Source organism: Antrostomus carolinensis, unplaced genomic scaffold (assembly GCF_000700745.2).
Source record: "Antrostomus carolinensis isolate BGI_N321 unplaced genomic scaffold, ASM70074v2 scaffold28468, whole genome shotgun sequence".
Lineage (NCBI taxonomy): Eukaryota > Metazoa > Chordata > Aves > Caprimulgiformes > Caprimulgidae > Antrostomus > Antrostomus carolinensis.
Window position 1 is genome coordinate 1 of NW_010331334.1, and position 15671 is coordinate 15671.

At 38.0% G+C, this 15671-nt stretch overlaps 1 protein-coding gene across 1 annotated transcript; it reads right to left on the reverse strand.

The window, feature by feature from the left end:
• Positions 1–2912: 2912 nt before the first annotated feature.
• SEH1L (SEH1 like nucleoporin) lies at positions 2913–14187 on the reverse strand (the record flags this gene model as incomplete). The annotated part of the gene is made up of 8 exons (XM_010173190.2): positions 2913–3346; positions 7003–7153; positions 7814–7971; positions 8628–8768; positions 9853–9951; positions 11234–11445; positions 12932–13078; positions 14137–14187. Coding segments are annotated over 8 exons (1149 nt in total), but the record flags the coding sequence as incomplete, so codon positions are not given.
• Positions 14188–15671: the final 1484 nt, after the last annotated feature.

Below are 15671 nucleotides of genomic sequence, written 5' to 3' on the forward strand. Positions count from 1 at the left end.
CCAGGCCAGGGCTGCGCCTGTCAGAGGCAAAAGCCCGAGTCCGATTTACTTGGGCGGCGTTTTTCATTCCTCTGGCGGGGCTTGTTTCTGTCCCTGACCTGTGTTGTGCCGTCTGGCTGCTGTACGGGTCGCTGAGAGGAGGCTGAGCAATGTGCAGCACAGGGACAATTCCATTTCCGTTTTGGGGCATAAATGCCACAGGTTCTTCAGTAGAGGATGAGGAGGCAGCAGATGCCTTCCAGACACACGGGTATATGTGTTCAAAAGATCTAAATCAAATTCAGTGTTATTCCTGGACATTTTTACAATGCGCTTGGAGATGGCAAAAAGCTAGAATGAAAGTGAAAATTCACACACTCAATGTCATCAGAAGTTCACACTGTGTTTAAAATAAAGCCAAACAAAACAAAACAACAACAACAAAAAAGCCACCTTCTGGCTACTACAAGACCCAAAAAATTCCAGTCCTGGAAGTTCAAGCTGAGATGTGCTCCGAGCACATAAACAGTATATGGAATAATACGTATCTTCTTTCAGAAGAATAAAAGGGACAGCAGCCTTGCAAAGTGCTATATAAATTTTAAACACTGCAAGTACTTGCTGTAATCAACCTTTTCTAAGCCTGTCTATAATCTCTCTCCCTCCTGGGGTTTCTGCTGCTTACGTTCAAGGGCCCAGACCCTGCACAGAAGTACAGTTCACAATCTTGAGTCATGGGAGCACGAGAGATGAATAAAGAGGGAAGCGTGAGTTTGAGGAAGCAGAGGTGGACAGTCAAGGACATGGAGTGAAAGGTCCTGGTTTGGAGAGCCGTCAATGCAAAATGGCAAGGCAGGGGAAAGGCAAGCATCAAAAAACCAGCGTAAGTTCATTTGTTGAAGTCAGAGTACTTGGCCAGTCCATTGGAAACATGACTTGTTTGCACTGAAACTGTATTTCCATTAGTAAGAAGTGTGACTGGAATTAGTCAGGATATCTAATAATAATACATCTTCAGAACAGAGGAAAATAATGTGACCATGCTGAATTAACTGTGAATAAATTCATTAAAGGCTGCAAAAGGCTGTCATTTACAAAAAAGTTGTTTATTACCATAACTGGTTATTCTAGGCTCCAAAAGAATAACAGAAGCAAATTGAAAGAGGAAAGAAAATGCAAGTAGGAATCTTTCCCTTAGGTCTGGCTTATCAAGGATAGTTTCTGTAAAGAATTATCTTTGAATATATTTTACACTACTTTTTGCTACACTGCAGTAATTGAACCATACCTGACGACACTGTAGGGTCTCGCAGCACATTCTAGGCACAGCCACCTTGCTTTTCCTGATGGCTGCTTAGGAGGGAGCCCTATTTTTTTTTTTACTGCTACAAGGAGAAGTGCAGTAAGAAAAAGATCAGTTGCTGTACTGGGAGTTACCTTTTAAAGGGTTAAGATAGAAATTCTGCAAGTGGCTTAAACTGTCAAAAGTATATTTTGCTGCTTGTGTACCCAGAAACAGTTGGTTCTGTTCTAAGAATTAATGCCAGTATAATAGTTTTTATCTGTTTGGTTTGGGTTTTTTTTTTTTAATGACTCATTCTCCCACAGAGGAATGTTGTTCCTTCCTTTTAAACCTTATTTTTTAATCATGTAACATTTCTGTTTATCATGCAAAGTATGGCATGATTCCATAAAAGTTAACTTTTCCATAAAAAGGTCCAAATACCTGCTTTTGTAAAACCGTGGGTTTTTTCCCTCCACAGTTCTGTTCCTGCTGGCTGAAAATTATCAGCAGCCTATCTCCATGCATGGTGAGCAAGCACTCTATGTAACATCGTTACCTCTCCTGATTTTTTAGTAAATTAAAACTAGATTTCTCAGAGATAAATCAAGAAACAAATATGGTGTATCTGAGCAAAGAAAAGCTTCCAGCATACAAGTAGAACTCACAAGAGCTTTCCATCGTTTTGGGAGAATGCAGGTTGTGCTCTCCATTACCTTGTACTAGTGGTCTAGTCCCAGAAGTAGCATAAGCTCATTTTGAAGCACACTGAAACACAGTACTACACTTTGGGTGTCTGCTGCACAGAGCCACCTCTATCCTTCCTCCCCCTAAAATGTGCTGAAGAAGCTCAGCAGTTACATCCTGTACAGCAATGCTACTCCCTAGCCACACCCTGTAGTCACTGTCCAGCTTTCTCCTCCTGCCTGTCTCACACCAGCCAAAGCTTGAGTCAATGCCAGCATTGCTGATCCACAGCAATGCTGTTCCTGTGCTGACACATCAAAAAAGGAGGTTTTTAACTCAGTATTAATTCTCCAAAATGTCCCAAGTGAATCACTCTATCACTGGAAAAGAATTACAATTTGAAATCCAACAACTCTAGTAGTCCCCACAGACTTTCACAGCCCTGAGAAAAGTCAGAGCACACATTGTAGCAGAAAAATGTTATATGCAACTGTGCAGCCAGAATGGCACATGACTTCACAAAAGCAAAGTGAGAATGGACACCTGAATGAAAAAAGCTCCTTGATCAGGAGCCTGTTGGGGGGCGGAGGAACAAAAAAAGCCACACCCAACACTATTACAAGAAAAAGCATACTAATACAGACCTTTTAGAATAAGTTTATTAGTCAACACAATTATAAAATTTAAATATTTATACAGCAAGATGGAAAATTCTTAAGTAATCAAACACTCCAAACTATTTTGCTGCAGTATACACAGGAATGGTCTTGTTTCTTTTACAAGTTGATCCAATGTCATCCTTTAGTTACTAAACTTCTTAAAGGCATGTTTAATTTTGAGAGCATGTCACATTTGTCAGCGCAATATACAAAAAGAAAAAAAATCAGAGACCACACTAAACTGATTCCAAAAATAAAATAAAAGGAAAATGGACAGGCCCACTGAAGTCAGCCACTCCAGAAATAGTTCATGGTTAATACTGTTTGTATGTGTTGCCATAGTTCAAAGGGTACAGATTAAAACGTTCCTTTGATACACAAACATAAACGACATATTCCAAATGTCGTGGTTTGATTTGCAAAACATGCATGAAGTCTCCAAATTTTTAAAAATCTTCTGTGCGAGAGAAGAACTACAAAGGCAGCCAGAAATGGAAGCATTCACAAACACCAGAATAAGGCCCTTCAGAATTTCTTTAGGGTAACACGTTAAACCCCTTCATTCTCAGGTAACAGATTAAGAGGCCGAGATACACATCGTCTGCGAGGGTGAGGATACTGGACGTTGGCAGTGTCAGCATCGCAAGAGTGCTCTATCAGAGGAGGAGGAGGAAGGAGCTGGGCATGGCTGGACCATCTTGATCCAGCCCGTGGGGAATCCAGAGGGGGAAAGAAATACCTGAAACAATTAAGAAAGGAACAAAACACCAAAACAAACAAACAAAAAAAACCAAACCAAAACAAACAAACAAAAGAAACACAAAAAAACAAAAACAAAACAAGAAAAAGAGAAAGGTAGTAAATACAAGGAGAACCAAAGGGGAGAAAAGACATGCTGGAAAAAAAAAAAGGCTTTAGTATATCCATGCCAAAACCAATAGAACATAATAGCAGAAATCAAGGCTTTTAATTCAAAACAAGACAAATCTGGAAACTGTTCTTTAAAGGAAAATACAGTCTTTTCCACTGAAATTAATAGAAAAGAATATTGCCATAATAATCCTAGTATGCATTTTTACAAATAAACAGATTGCTTTGGAAATCAAAAGGATGTTGTAGCACAGCTATTAACAGGCTTTCATTCTCTCAGAATTCCTGCAATTTGTTAACAGAGCTTTTAGTAACGCTTCATTTGCAACACAAGATATACATTAAATATTGTGTAAGTACATTTTCTGCATATGCATCTAATTCAGATTAACTTCACAGCACTTCTAGAATAGAGGTAAAAACATAATTGTTTTTACAATACTTTAACAATATACATTTACAGAGAATGACTACTTTCAATGAAATACAGTCTTTGTATGTATTTACATATTTCTGCAAAATCCTCAGAGTAAATTTAAGATTCCTGGTGAATGCAAGACTCAGAATTATGACATTTCATGTCATTTTTCTGTTGTTTCTATTAGAACTTACCCGTAATACTTGTGCATTTTAGTATATCTACATCAAGATACCTACAGATGGTTTCTGTCTTGTTTACTGTTCTGTGGACTTACATAAAGGAACATCTATACGACTAACAAAATTATGGAACAATTCGCAACAAGCTGCATTTTGGTTCCAATGTTTGTATGGCTCAAGTGTTTGCAGGTTTTTTAGGATACTATGCTTCGAGAATTTTAGTTACTCCATGGAATTACCACCATAGGAATGTACAAGTACATATCAGAAAAAATACTTCTCTTAGTTAGGATGAAGGAAGTATTACAGTACTTACAAAACATTTATTTGAAGTCATACTAAGGTATAAATGAAGCAATACCGAACTATTAAAAGCTACCATCCGTACAATTGTCAAAACACAGTTTTCTCATTCCTTTAAAACCAACAGTTTCATATATTACTAAGTAGTTACAAATTTGTGATGTTTCGGAATCAATAAAATGCTGATCACTATGAGATGCAAAACTAGTTAGTTATCAAAACAATTTTAATTAAAATTATTTTAATGTTCACTTCCCTCCTCCCATCCCAATCAAGGACAAAATTCTCATTTTTAGTCATAAACTGGTCTTTTAATTTGACAAGCTTTCAAAAAAGTGTTTCAATTTAAGTTTTTGGGTTTGGGTTGTTTGTTTGTGGGTTTTTTCCAAACAAGAAGCCTCTCCAAGTATTTTTCTATCAGGAGTTCCAACAGTATCAAACTGTGAGGGCTAGTACAAAAAAAAGTACACAACGTGTTTTAAAAAGACTTTTTGAATAGCATTTAGTAGTTAGCAGGCTGCTGGTGTCTTGGGAGAGGTCAAACGGCGTTGGGGAGGGGAAAAAGGAGTTCGTTTTCCATTCCTGTGTGCATGCAACAAGCAGCAAAACACCAAAGTTACTCCAGTTAGCTTGGTATCAGCTCTGCTTTCTGTTAAAAAGGACATAATACAAATGGAGAATGGAAATTGTATCATAAATCTAGACAAACAGTTACATCAATATAACAATATAGTCCTACTGACTTATTTTCCAGCAATCTACATTATCTGTTCTGAAACTATTTTGATTACAAATCCAGTGTGGTGATCAGACTTTAGCAGAGTTTTTCAGATCTGCCTATGCTTTAGCTGTTTTAAGTGTTTAAATGTATAGATACTGAAACATATCATCTACAGTCACAGACAAAAAAATTTCTGTGCAGCATTTAGTTAATTGTCAGTACATAAATCTTTATTGTAAGCATTAATACACTAAAGCAAAAGTTAGCAAGTGTTTATGCAAATCAAGCCAATGTGATTATGAAAGAAAATATATCAAGTGCATATTTTTTATACTAAGGCTCAATCCTAGGACAGGACACCACATATTTTGAAATTCCACAGCCACTAACTTAATTCTGCAACAAAATGTTAATTCCAAATTGGAGCAGAGAATAATTTATTTAAAAAAAACCCAAAACTCAAACAGAACAAAAAACTCACTTTCAAAACACAGAGCAATGGAGGAGTCTACAATAACGCTAGGAGTTTCAGTTTCACAGGGCCTCATTACCAACGTCAGGGAGAGGAGAACAACCACCAGCGGGGTAGGCTAGAGCAGTCTTGCTGGCAGCAGCACAGTCCTAGCTAAGGAGACTGTGAAACCACACCCTATCCAAAGAGGTGTAGAACAGCCCCTATCTCCCTGTAGGAGCCCAAGCAATGCAATTAATATAGCTCTGGATAGCACATTTCCAAGATGGGACTGCATTTCAGTATTTTTTTGCTAAACTAAGTTACACCTGGAACCAGATGGCTAATATAATTTTGGCCCCCTTTCTCGCTGGAGACTTGGCCCACTACCACCTCTTGCTGTCTCACTGATCTTGTGAGGAAAATGTGAAAGCCCTTCTCTGTTCAACACAGCTAGCCATCTGGAAGCCAAAACTGACATTCAGGATTGCCTGCTGAAGGGGGCAGGGAGTGACGGCTACCCTCCACAAGCAAACGGCCGTAGTACTTTACAGATGAGCATTTTAAACTGAAAAAAAAGCCAAAGTAGTAGCTGCACATGGATGGAAACAGAGGCTGTCCCAAGGCATTTGAAAATAAATAAAGGTGGCCACAAAACTTGGAAGCTGCTGCTATGGAATTTGGCCACAGCTAGTCCTTACATAGCACACATCCTGTAAAGTTGATTGTACACACTCCACCGCACAAATGTGGGGCTCGGTATTTCTGGATTTCAGTGTGCACAAATTAAAATGTTTTTCAGAAGAGGCAGTGAAATTTACCTACCAAACAGCAATTATTACAGAATAAAAACATAAAAGAGAAGGCAAATTCATCTGCAATAAGAATGCCATATAAGCAAGATCTGAAAAACCCAAAACTTACTCAACTGATGTTCCACCTGCAAAAACGCAGGTAAACTAACACTAGTATGTGACTGTTTAAACCATACACTATGACGTATCTTTTCCTCCTTCCTTTCTGCTACATTATCCCAGTGAAAATTTGTTGCTGGTATTTTTGTTTCACTCCTAAACATGCATCTAAAACAAAAGGGTGGTTACACAGCAATATGATGAAATTTCTCCTTGTCTGAAACTACTTCAGAAAAGTTATTTTTAATAATGTGAAAGGACTGAAAGTGAAAACAGTTGGTTTGGTTTTTTTACAGTGTTTATTTCTACAGAATGATTCAGTATGGCTTATGGCTTTGTTTATTTTTCTTCAACACTGGCATAACAGACATCATCACAGAGCAAAACTAGAAAGGCTTGTAGAAGTATTCATGCAATAAATGACACTGCACTTCAAAAAAAAAAATTGTAAAACAAACATGAAAGCTAAAAGAAATTAAGAAGATTCAGAGAACAAACTATTTACTGAAATTCAGTCTCTCCACTAATTAACCTACCTGCTGGCAGATGATCCATTTAGTGAGTTCTGTAGGCTTGTATTGGCTGAACCTAGAGAGGCATTAAAAATTCCCTGCTGAGAACTACCATTCACTGGACTCCCGTTCCCTTTCAGTATACCAGTACACTTCCAGTTGTCCATGTAATTAGCTGCAAATATAGATACATAAAAACTGTTAAGTTTCTCTTCTGAAGCTCAGCTTTTGATACAACTATGATGTTTCAACTGCTACACACCTGGTGTGCCTTAGAATTTAACTTTAATACCAATAGGAAAGTTCCAAACAGCTGAGGATCTGTCCCTTTAGCCGTCTGACACTCTCTGCCTATCCACAATTTAAAACTCAGTTTTGTTCAGTAGCAAGAACGAGCTTCCTTCATTAAAATAACGAGAAATAAATGAGATTGGATGAGGAAACTGCTACTGTTTGTTGTTGCTGCTTTCGGAAATTTAAACAAAAAAAAAGACAGTTTGCCTCAACACTGTGACTGAATGTAGATTTTCTGGGTTTGGCAGCAGGCAACAACAGTAATGCAGTACATATGTTAATTTGAAAAATTACAACTTTACATAAATCTAGTCTGGTGAAACAATTTGAGGGTACAGTAACAACTATTCACAGCAGCCTAAACCATGCAAGTGTTCCAGCACAGAAAGTTATTTCCTTTTTCTGAAATATAAATAGTAATATAAAAATCTACCATTCACAAATCTAAAATGAACTTTTACTCTAAAATTATTTTTTGAGTAAAGTTTCTCAAGTATATTCAGCACACTACAAAGCTAATGTTTCAAATGGGTGACCTTACCCTTCCAGAGCCTAACACAGCCATCATCACCAGAGGAGGCAAGCACTGTGCCTGTAATATTCCAGCTCACTCGCCACACCTGGGAGTTGTGATTATCAAACTGTGCCACAATATGAATTTCAAATTTTGTTAGTCCTCCAGATGAAGTCAATTCTTTCCTGTTTAAGAGAAAAGTGACAGTTCTGCATACACATAAGTCACAGAATGGTGGGGGTTGGAAATGACCTCAGGAGATCATCTAATCTAGTCCAACCCCCCTGCCAAAGCAGACTCCCTACAGCAGGTTGCACAGGAAAGCGTCCAGGTGGGTTTTGAACATCTCCAGAGATGGAGACTCGACAACCTCTCTGGGCAGCCTGTTCCAGTGCTCTGTCACCCTCACAATAGAGATGTTTTTCCTTAAGTTTCTCTGGAACTTTCAGTGTTCCAGTTTTTGCCCACTGCCCCTTGTTCTGTCACAGGGTACTACTGAAAAAAGCCCGGCCCCACCCATTTGGCCCCCACACTTCAGGTATTTATAGACATTGATAAGATCCCCGATACAACTGTTCAAAGGTCTGGGCTTGAACATGATGACAAAAAGAAAGGACTACATCTTTCAAGTTTATGTAACAATTGTTACTAGGTTAGGAGTATTAAAGAAGTATTCAGACAAAATTATAGATTTGCTCATAATCTTGTCATCTTAAAAATCAGGCTGCTAAAAAACAATCCTACACACATTAATTTACTACTTTTGCTTCACAGCTACTATTAAAATAAGACTATATAGTATGCACCACATCATACCAAATTGTCTTCCTTTTCAGCTCACCTTAGAGGTTTGAGTGTGAAAATTCGTACATCTTTGGTTGCTACAGCTAAGATGTGGAAGGATCTTCCCAGATTTGGAGCAAATGAAATATCATGTACAGGATCTGTGACTGTCATCAGAGCTTCTGCTTTTGCATATTTCCTGTACAGTGTAAGAAATTAACCTTTAATGCTATCAAAGTTACCAGTGATGCAAATTATATAAACCAGAAATAGTAGAACAGGGAAAAAGGGGTTAGTATACATGATGAGACTTGCAAAAATAAAAGTATTTTCTTAACATAAATTTAATTGTAAGTAATAGTTACAAGCTGATTCTTCAGAAATTTGATACATCAGATACAGTAACTACTAACAATAGTATGCTAAATCATACAACAAAGCAAGGATTCCAGTGCAAACATTTTTGTCTACACTTGGAAAATTGAAATAAAAACATTCTTCCATTCACAAATCTGCAGAGAATTTGTATCTCAGTAACTTACTAAATTTTCTGTGCTTGTAAGCAGACCACTATTTGCCTCCTCCGCTGTATGATAAAAATTCCATTTTCCTATTTACCACCAGGTAAGTTACAACTTTTCTTAATTGCTAGTGCACAGAGAACATTGTCAGAAGCCTGCCGTAAATCCACAAAACACCTTGGCTCCATTCACACAGCAATTACCCTGAATGAAACACGAGTTCTCTGTCATCATTTAGTTGAAAGTCGTTGTACACACATTTCCTGGCCTTTTCTGGTTCTGAATTCTTAACAGTACACACTGAACTTTCACAGAACGCTAGTAATTCATAGGACTTTCTGTCATCATAAACAAGCTTTTAAAAGCATTTTAAGGTTGCTGAGAACAAAAGAGTGCCTAGTGCCACACAATTCAAATTTCCACTTTGCCCTACTAATTCCTTGTGCAAAAGTAAGTATGTTAGTATGATGTTAGTTATGAGTTAGTAGAAGCAGAAACAACAATTCTCCCTTTAACACGCTGGTTAGAACACTGGCACTTCTGCACTGAGATGGAACAAAATGACCAACATCGTGCCTGTTAACACCGATTACCATTCTGAGGTCTCCCTCTCCTTTCCTCATCCAATGGCTCAGAGACAGATTTAGAGGGATTGTTATTTACTACTCTACTCCACATTTAACTACAGGAATAAAATAAGAGTCTGTATATTATAAACTACTTTAAGATCCCACAAATGTTATATATTGTCATTTAGCATACCTGGTATTTTCATTATATTCATAAATTTGAACCTTAGCCAATATATTTGGACTGTTGTCATCGCTTCCTACAGCTATCATTGGAGAATGTGCTCGAGAGCTAGAAGGTCAAAACAAATACTGTTATATTTACGAATTATTTCACAGAAAGTACACCAAGCCATTTTTTAAATTTCAGACACATTATCTACAAAGAAAACAAAACAATAAACAATATCACAAGGGGAAAAAAAAAAGCACAAGGAAACATGAGTACGTGCTATACACAGTTACCAGTACAATCTTCATTCTGTTGTTTTGAACACGCACTTTATACACCTACTAAGGATAAACCATTAGGGAACATTATTTGGAAATTCAAGATGATGCTCCCAGAGAGCAGGACTGATTCTTTTATATGCATCTGCAGTCAAGTATTTGTCACAAATTTCATGGCAGTGTCTGCATTCTTTTCAGTGAGTGATTTAGTGGGATTTCATTCAGGTTTGGGAAGATACATTACAAAAGCTAAAAGGAGATGAGTTCTAGTTTTTAAATTAACTTTTAACCCCATCCCATGCATTAAAGAGAAAGCCTGTACTCTCAACTTCCAGCATAGATGACTACTAATGAACAGAAGAGTAACTGATGAGCAGGACACAGACCACTAGGTCTACAGCAAAAACTATTGTCCAGTGTTTCTGGACAAACAGAATACAAAGCAGTTCAGCCCTGAATGTTTTTTCCCTTCCTTTTATTGCTGGGGGAGGATGTGAGATGGGAAGCAAAGGAGAACCTCTGCTTGCATGCATTCTTCTGGGTGGGGACTACCCAACCATCAGACTCCTCTCTGATTCCTTCCTGTTCAAGAGGGTTAAGTGTACCATTGAGCCCCTCAAGCATGTAACTAAAGAACAACTCTTAGGCTTTGTATTTGTGCTAGCAGGACTGTTGTGGTTCCTAGTAGTCTGCTGCACTGGCAAGGGTGCGTGTCCTTGTTAGAGTCGTCGTAATTATTACCTACTGCAACACCTTTCTTAAGGAAAGAAGAAAGAGACAGGAACTGTCCCTTTATAAACACCTTCTCTTACAAAAATCACAGTTAAGTTTTGTGGGATGAGTAAAAAGAACAGTCTGTAGCTCTTTAGCTCCTTACTTCCTCAAAATAATTAAGCTGGGAATATTTCCTCACAGAACACGGGAGGACTTCTTGTAACACTTCTCTGGCTCTGCCAAACTTGCTTATTAAAGAAATGTTATCAGCTTTCTTTCAGATCTGAGTAATGTACACTCCATCTTCTCCATGCAGGTTTTATGATTTTTTCTACAAAATTTCAGAACTAACTCTTTGGATCTTCTGCTCAAACAGTCAGAAAGCAAACCTTACAGTTCTAATAACATACCTTGAAGGATTCCAAGAAATACAACTGCAGCTTAGCTTACATGAGATTTCATGCTGCAGTGACCACTGACTGAGATTCATCACATCTGGAGCTTCATAAATCCTTACAACTCCATCTGCTGAACAGGTTGCTAACATAAGGCCCATATGCTTGGGAGCGAACTTCACATCTGTAACAGATGTCCTACTGTCCACTAGAGTGGTTCTCTTTACCTGCAAAGAAAGGTAGACATTCTTGAAGGAAATGCTAGAAATTTCCACCAAAAATTTATTCCCTAATGAAAGCCTGCCAACACCATTTCATAGGACCACTTACCTCTTCCATCAAGAACTAAAAAAAGAAAAACCTTTATACACCAGTGAACTGGAGAAATGACAGATCACTCCACTGGTGCAATTTCAAGCACCAAGAGGTACACTCACAGTGGTATCTCAGTTCTGATACCAAAAGGGGATGTTTAGGTTATGCTGTTCAGAAAAAAAAAAAAAAAAAGGCCAAAAAACCAAATCAAACAACAACAACAAAAAGAAAACCCACAAACAAAAAAACCCAAACCAGGTAATGTAAACATAAAATACAAGAGTATTGGCCACGGGCAGTTTGAAACTCTTCATTAATGAAGTCTTCTTCATTCATACTGGTGATGATATTAACTGCAATGCCTAGCAATGCTGCTTTCTAATTTCAGTGCTGCTGAAGTCTACCATGAAGCATTTTCCAACAGAAGCATCAAAACAACAAGTATTCCTGACAAGGGAATGGGCAAATACAGCAGACATTTGATAGCAAGATTAGCTAGGGTGAAAGAGGAAAAAATTGTAAATATCTGTTTTTCAAGTTGTCTCCTCTCCTGCCAAGAAAGTACGAGACTGAGCTGAAAACTATACATCACAACTGCCTTCTGCACATGGAAGTCAGCTTTCATACCCCACTGGGTGCCAAAGGTCCTGTCAACCCAACTATTCACAATTACGTATTTTAACATTAGAAAACTTTAGTATAAAGTAGAAAATTGCAGGTATTTTAGCAACCTAAAACAAAATAAAATATTAGTGGTAGGAATACTATACCAAGTTATAGAATATTACACACAAAGAATAGCTGCAAAACACTCTTAAGATCTAAAATGCCCCTGATGAAAAGCTACCCAGAAAATCCACTTCTCAGCAACCTATTTCTCCCCAAAACCTGATCCAAAGTTTGAAAGACGAAAAAAACCAGCATGAGACAGTTTAAATGATCTTTTGTCACAGAAGAAAAACCCCACAACTTGAACTCTACTGTAATTGGGAATTCATGTCTGCAAGTTGTTTGCCAGGGAACACCTTATTAAGAAACACCAATAGTAGTGACAATAATTGGCCTGAATTTTGCCATTTGGCTGTTTTCCCCAAATGCTTTAAAAATACTATATTTTGCAATATTGCCACAAAGTAACAAAACACAGGCAAAATCAGGAACACTTGATATTAACAGAATATATATATGTTTCAGAAATAGAAAATATGTTGCAAAACTAGAACTGTCCAGTAACTTGGTAGACAGAACAATTTTCAAGTTCAGTCTTATATTTAATTCTGGAATTTTAAACAGTTTAAAGCTTCAGCCCATTATGATAAGCAAAGAAATCAATGAGGCAAAGTAAATTTGTTTATATGAGAACATATAGAAACTGTAATTAATATGTTAAAGTCTCACCCAGTGACTCTGGCCTCGGAGTTTATCATTTGACTCTCCCACTATTTCTTCCCATACCGCTGCTGTTCTGTCAAAAGAGCAGGAAGCCAGGACCTGCCCAAATTCAGGATGGGCCCATGTCACACGCCACACAGATCCACTATGTGTCTGCAAGATAACACCAAAACACTGTAGAGAAACACGCTTACTGTGTCAGTCTGAGTCATCACACGCTTTCATTAATTTCTACATAAGCAGAATTCTAGGAAGTAGTAGGACTATTCCTTTGAAACTTATGTTGTTCTGTAGTTGTTCTCACAGTTACACAGCAGCTCTTGCGTTTGTTTACTCCTATATGCACTGCAAAGTCCCGCTGCTATCAGTTAATGGTTAAAAGGCAATTATTACAAGTGTATTTCAAGGCATTATTTATTACTCCTTTAAACCCCAAGTTCCAAGCTAAGATTCTGTCTTGACACAAAAAGCACAGCTCTGTTTTCAATTTTCAGCCATCACCGTGCTCACTTCTAGCTTGTCTGTACTTTCCTAGAGCATATGCAGAACATTACTTATCTTCTCCTTTTTTACCTGAAACTCCTCTTTCATACACAGTGAACTTAATGCTTCTTTTTTTACAGAAAAGGAATTCAAAAGCTGCGCTTGCATTTCCTTTTACGGGGATTATTGTATTGTGGTCCTATTAAATACAAATTTAAGGACAATTCAGAAGCTGAATGCACTAATTATCCTGATGAAGCAGAACAACTATATGACACAGTTCTCAGAAAGGTTTGGGGAGAAAAAAAAAGATAAAAAAGAAAAGAGGACAGATGTTGTAACACTCAATAGCTAGATCTCTTCTTTTTTCTTCCTGCCCCCCCCTTTTTTTTAATCCTTACAATATGCAAAAATAAAATATTCAATTAAAAATGAAAGTACTGTTTTCCAACTCCCTAAACACCAGTTACTGTGATGTTTACTGATAACAAAGTCTGCCAACATAACTAAGCACGAATAATATAAGACTGCCTGCTGGCCTCTGCTTTAGGTGAGGGGCATTAGAGATGTTTTATAAAAGTAGAGAAAAAGTATTTAACCATAAGAAATACAGGACCTACAACAAATCAGAAGTATTTCTACTCTAGAAGTCAGCAAGAGCTAAGTATGCTTCTTCAAAAACAAAGGAGTAATTATGGTTATAACTGTGTAATTTTATAAATACAAACCTTCCAGCTGGCAGTGCAATGCCAATCCCCATTTTCACTTTTGTCCCAGACCTATTGAGAAATCAAAATACAGTAATACAATCTGTAAATAAAGCTTACTAAGTAGTACTACAAAAAGCAGCCATTAATATATATATACACACACACACCACTGAACATTTTAATCTGGAAAATTCTACCTCGCTCAGTACACAACTGCACTTCACTTGAAAATATCCCTCCTGCAGGTAGGGAAGAGGCATACACCTGCTAAAGCCACTATCATATGCAGTCTATCTTTTCAAAACAATAAATGACTCGTAGAATACAAATTATTACAATTCTCAACACTTAGTTCACTCTGTTCCATGAATACACTACTTAGTTTCACTCTAAACCCCCATGGTCCTCACCACAGCATGTGCTCAGATGTGGTCGCAAAATCCCGAAGTGGCTCCTGACAATGATCCCGAAGACGGAGCAGGACCGCAAAGAGAAAATCAAGCTAGTGGGGAAATAGATCTTGCTTCTGTTTCTAATATTTGTGCCTTGATTTATAACCACATGCAAGTCACTGAACCTTCCTTTCTCGTGATTTCCCCATGCATCCTCATGAGTTTTTCAGAAAAACTGTGAAGGAAATCATGAATGTAACTAGATGAAAGACAACTCCAGAAGCCTGGTATCCACTCCTCACTATAGCGTCACTCGTTCATTATATAACCTTACGGAAAGGTGCCTCCCTTTTGCCCTTCTAGGTGCCTAACACAACCCTGGTTGTTACCATCACAGCCCACCTTCCTAACTTCTCCCTGACTGCTATTCTGCGGGGCCCATCTAGTAAGAACGGGACCTATGCCAGATACAGCACTGCTGTTTCAAAAGTGTTGTAGAACCCTGATTAGAGGACAACTTAAGAAAGTCTCATAAAGGACACAGTTATGACTGGAAAGTAACACTATGTTGCTAAATAACATAGGTTTTGTGTTGTACCTACTTCTTAGCATCTTTCTTAAGAACATTCTTTTTAAGCTGCAACTTTTACGCAGTCAGTCCAGACCAGACTGACATGGTTTTGGCTCACTGTCCAGAGAATGGTTTTTGTTGTTGTTTTTGTTTGCTTTTTAGTATGTGGTCTGGGAGAAGGGGCTCCTCACTTGTTTTTAAGCCTGATCTACATTTAGCACAGCTTTCTGTGGAAAAGCAACTTTCTCAACCATTGACCTGGTCTAACAAAAGATATGACTGCTTTCTGCAAATTACATTTCTTAAATTTAACCATGTAAATCCTGAATTTCTGTCCATCTCCTCACTACGCACAAAAAATGGCAAAAGCAATTAACGTTTCATTTACTATTACTTTATTTCCCCTAAAGGAATGCAAAGTCAAGGTTTCTAGCACTTTACAGCCTCCCGAATCTGCCAGACCGCACGCAGATCACTTCAGCCTTTCCCTTACTGGCACCTGGCTATCAACAGTGGCTTCTTCCCTTCGTGTCCTCAAGCAAACACCGGTTTTCGGCTGCACCAACAGGACACGCAGCACCGCCACCGCC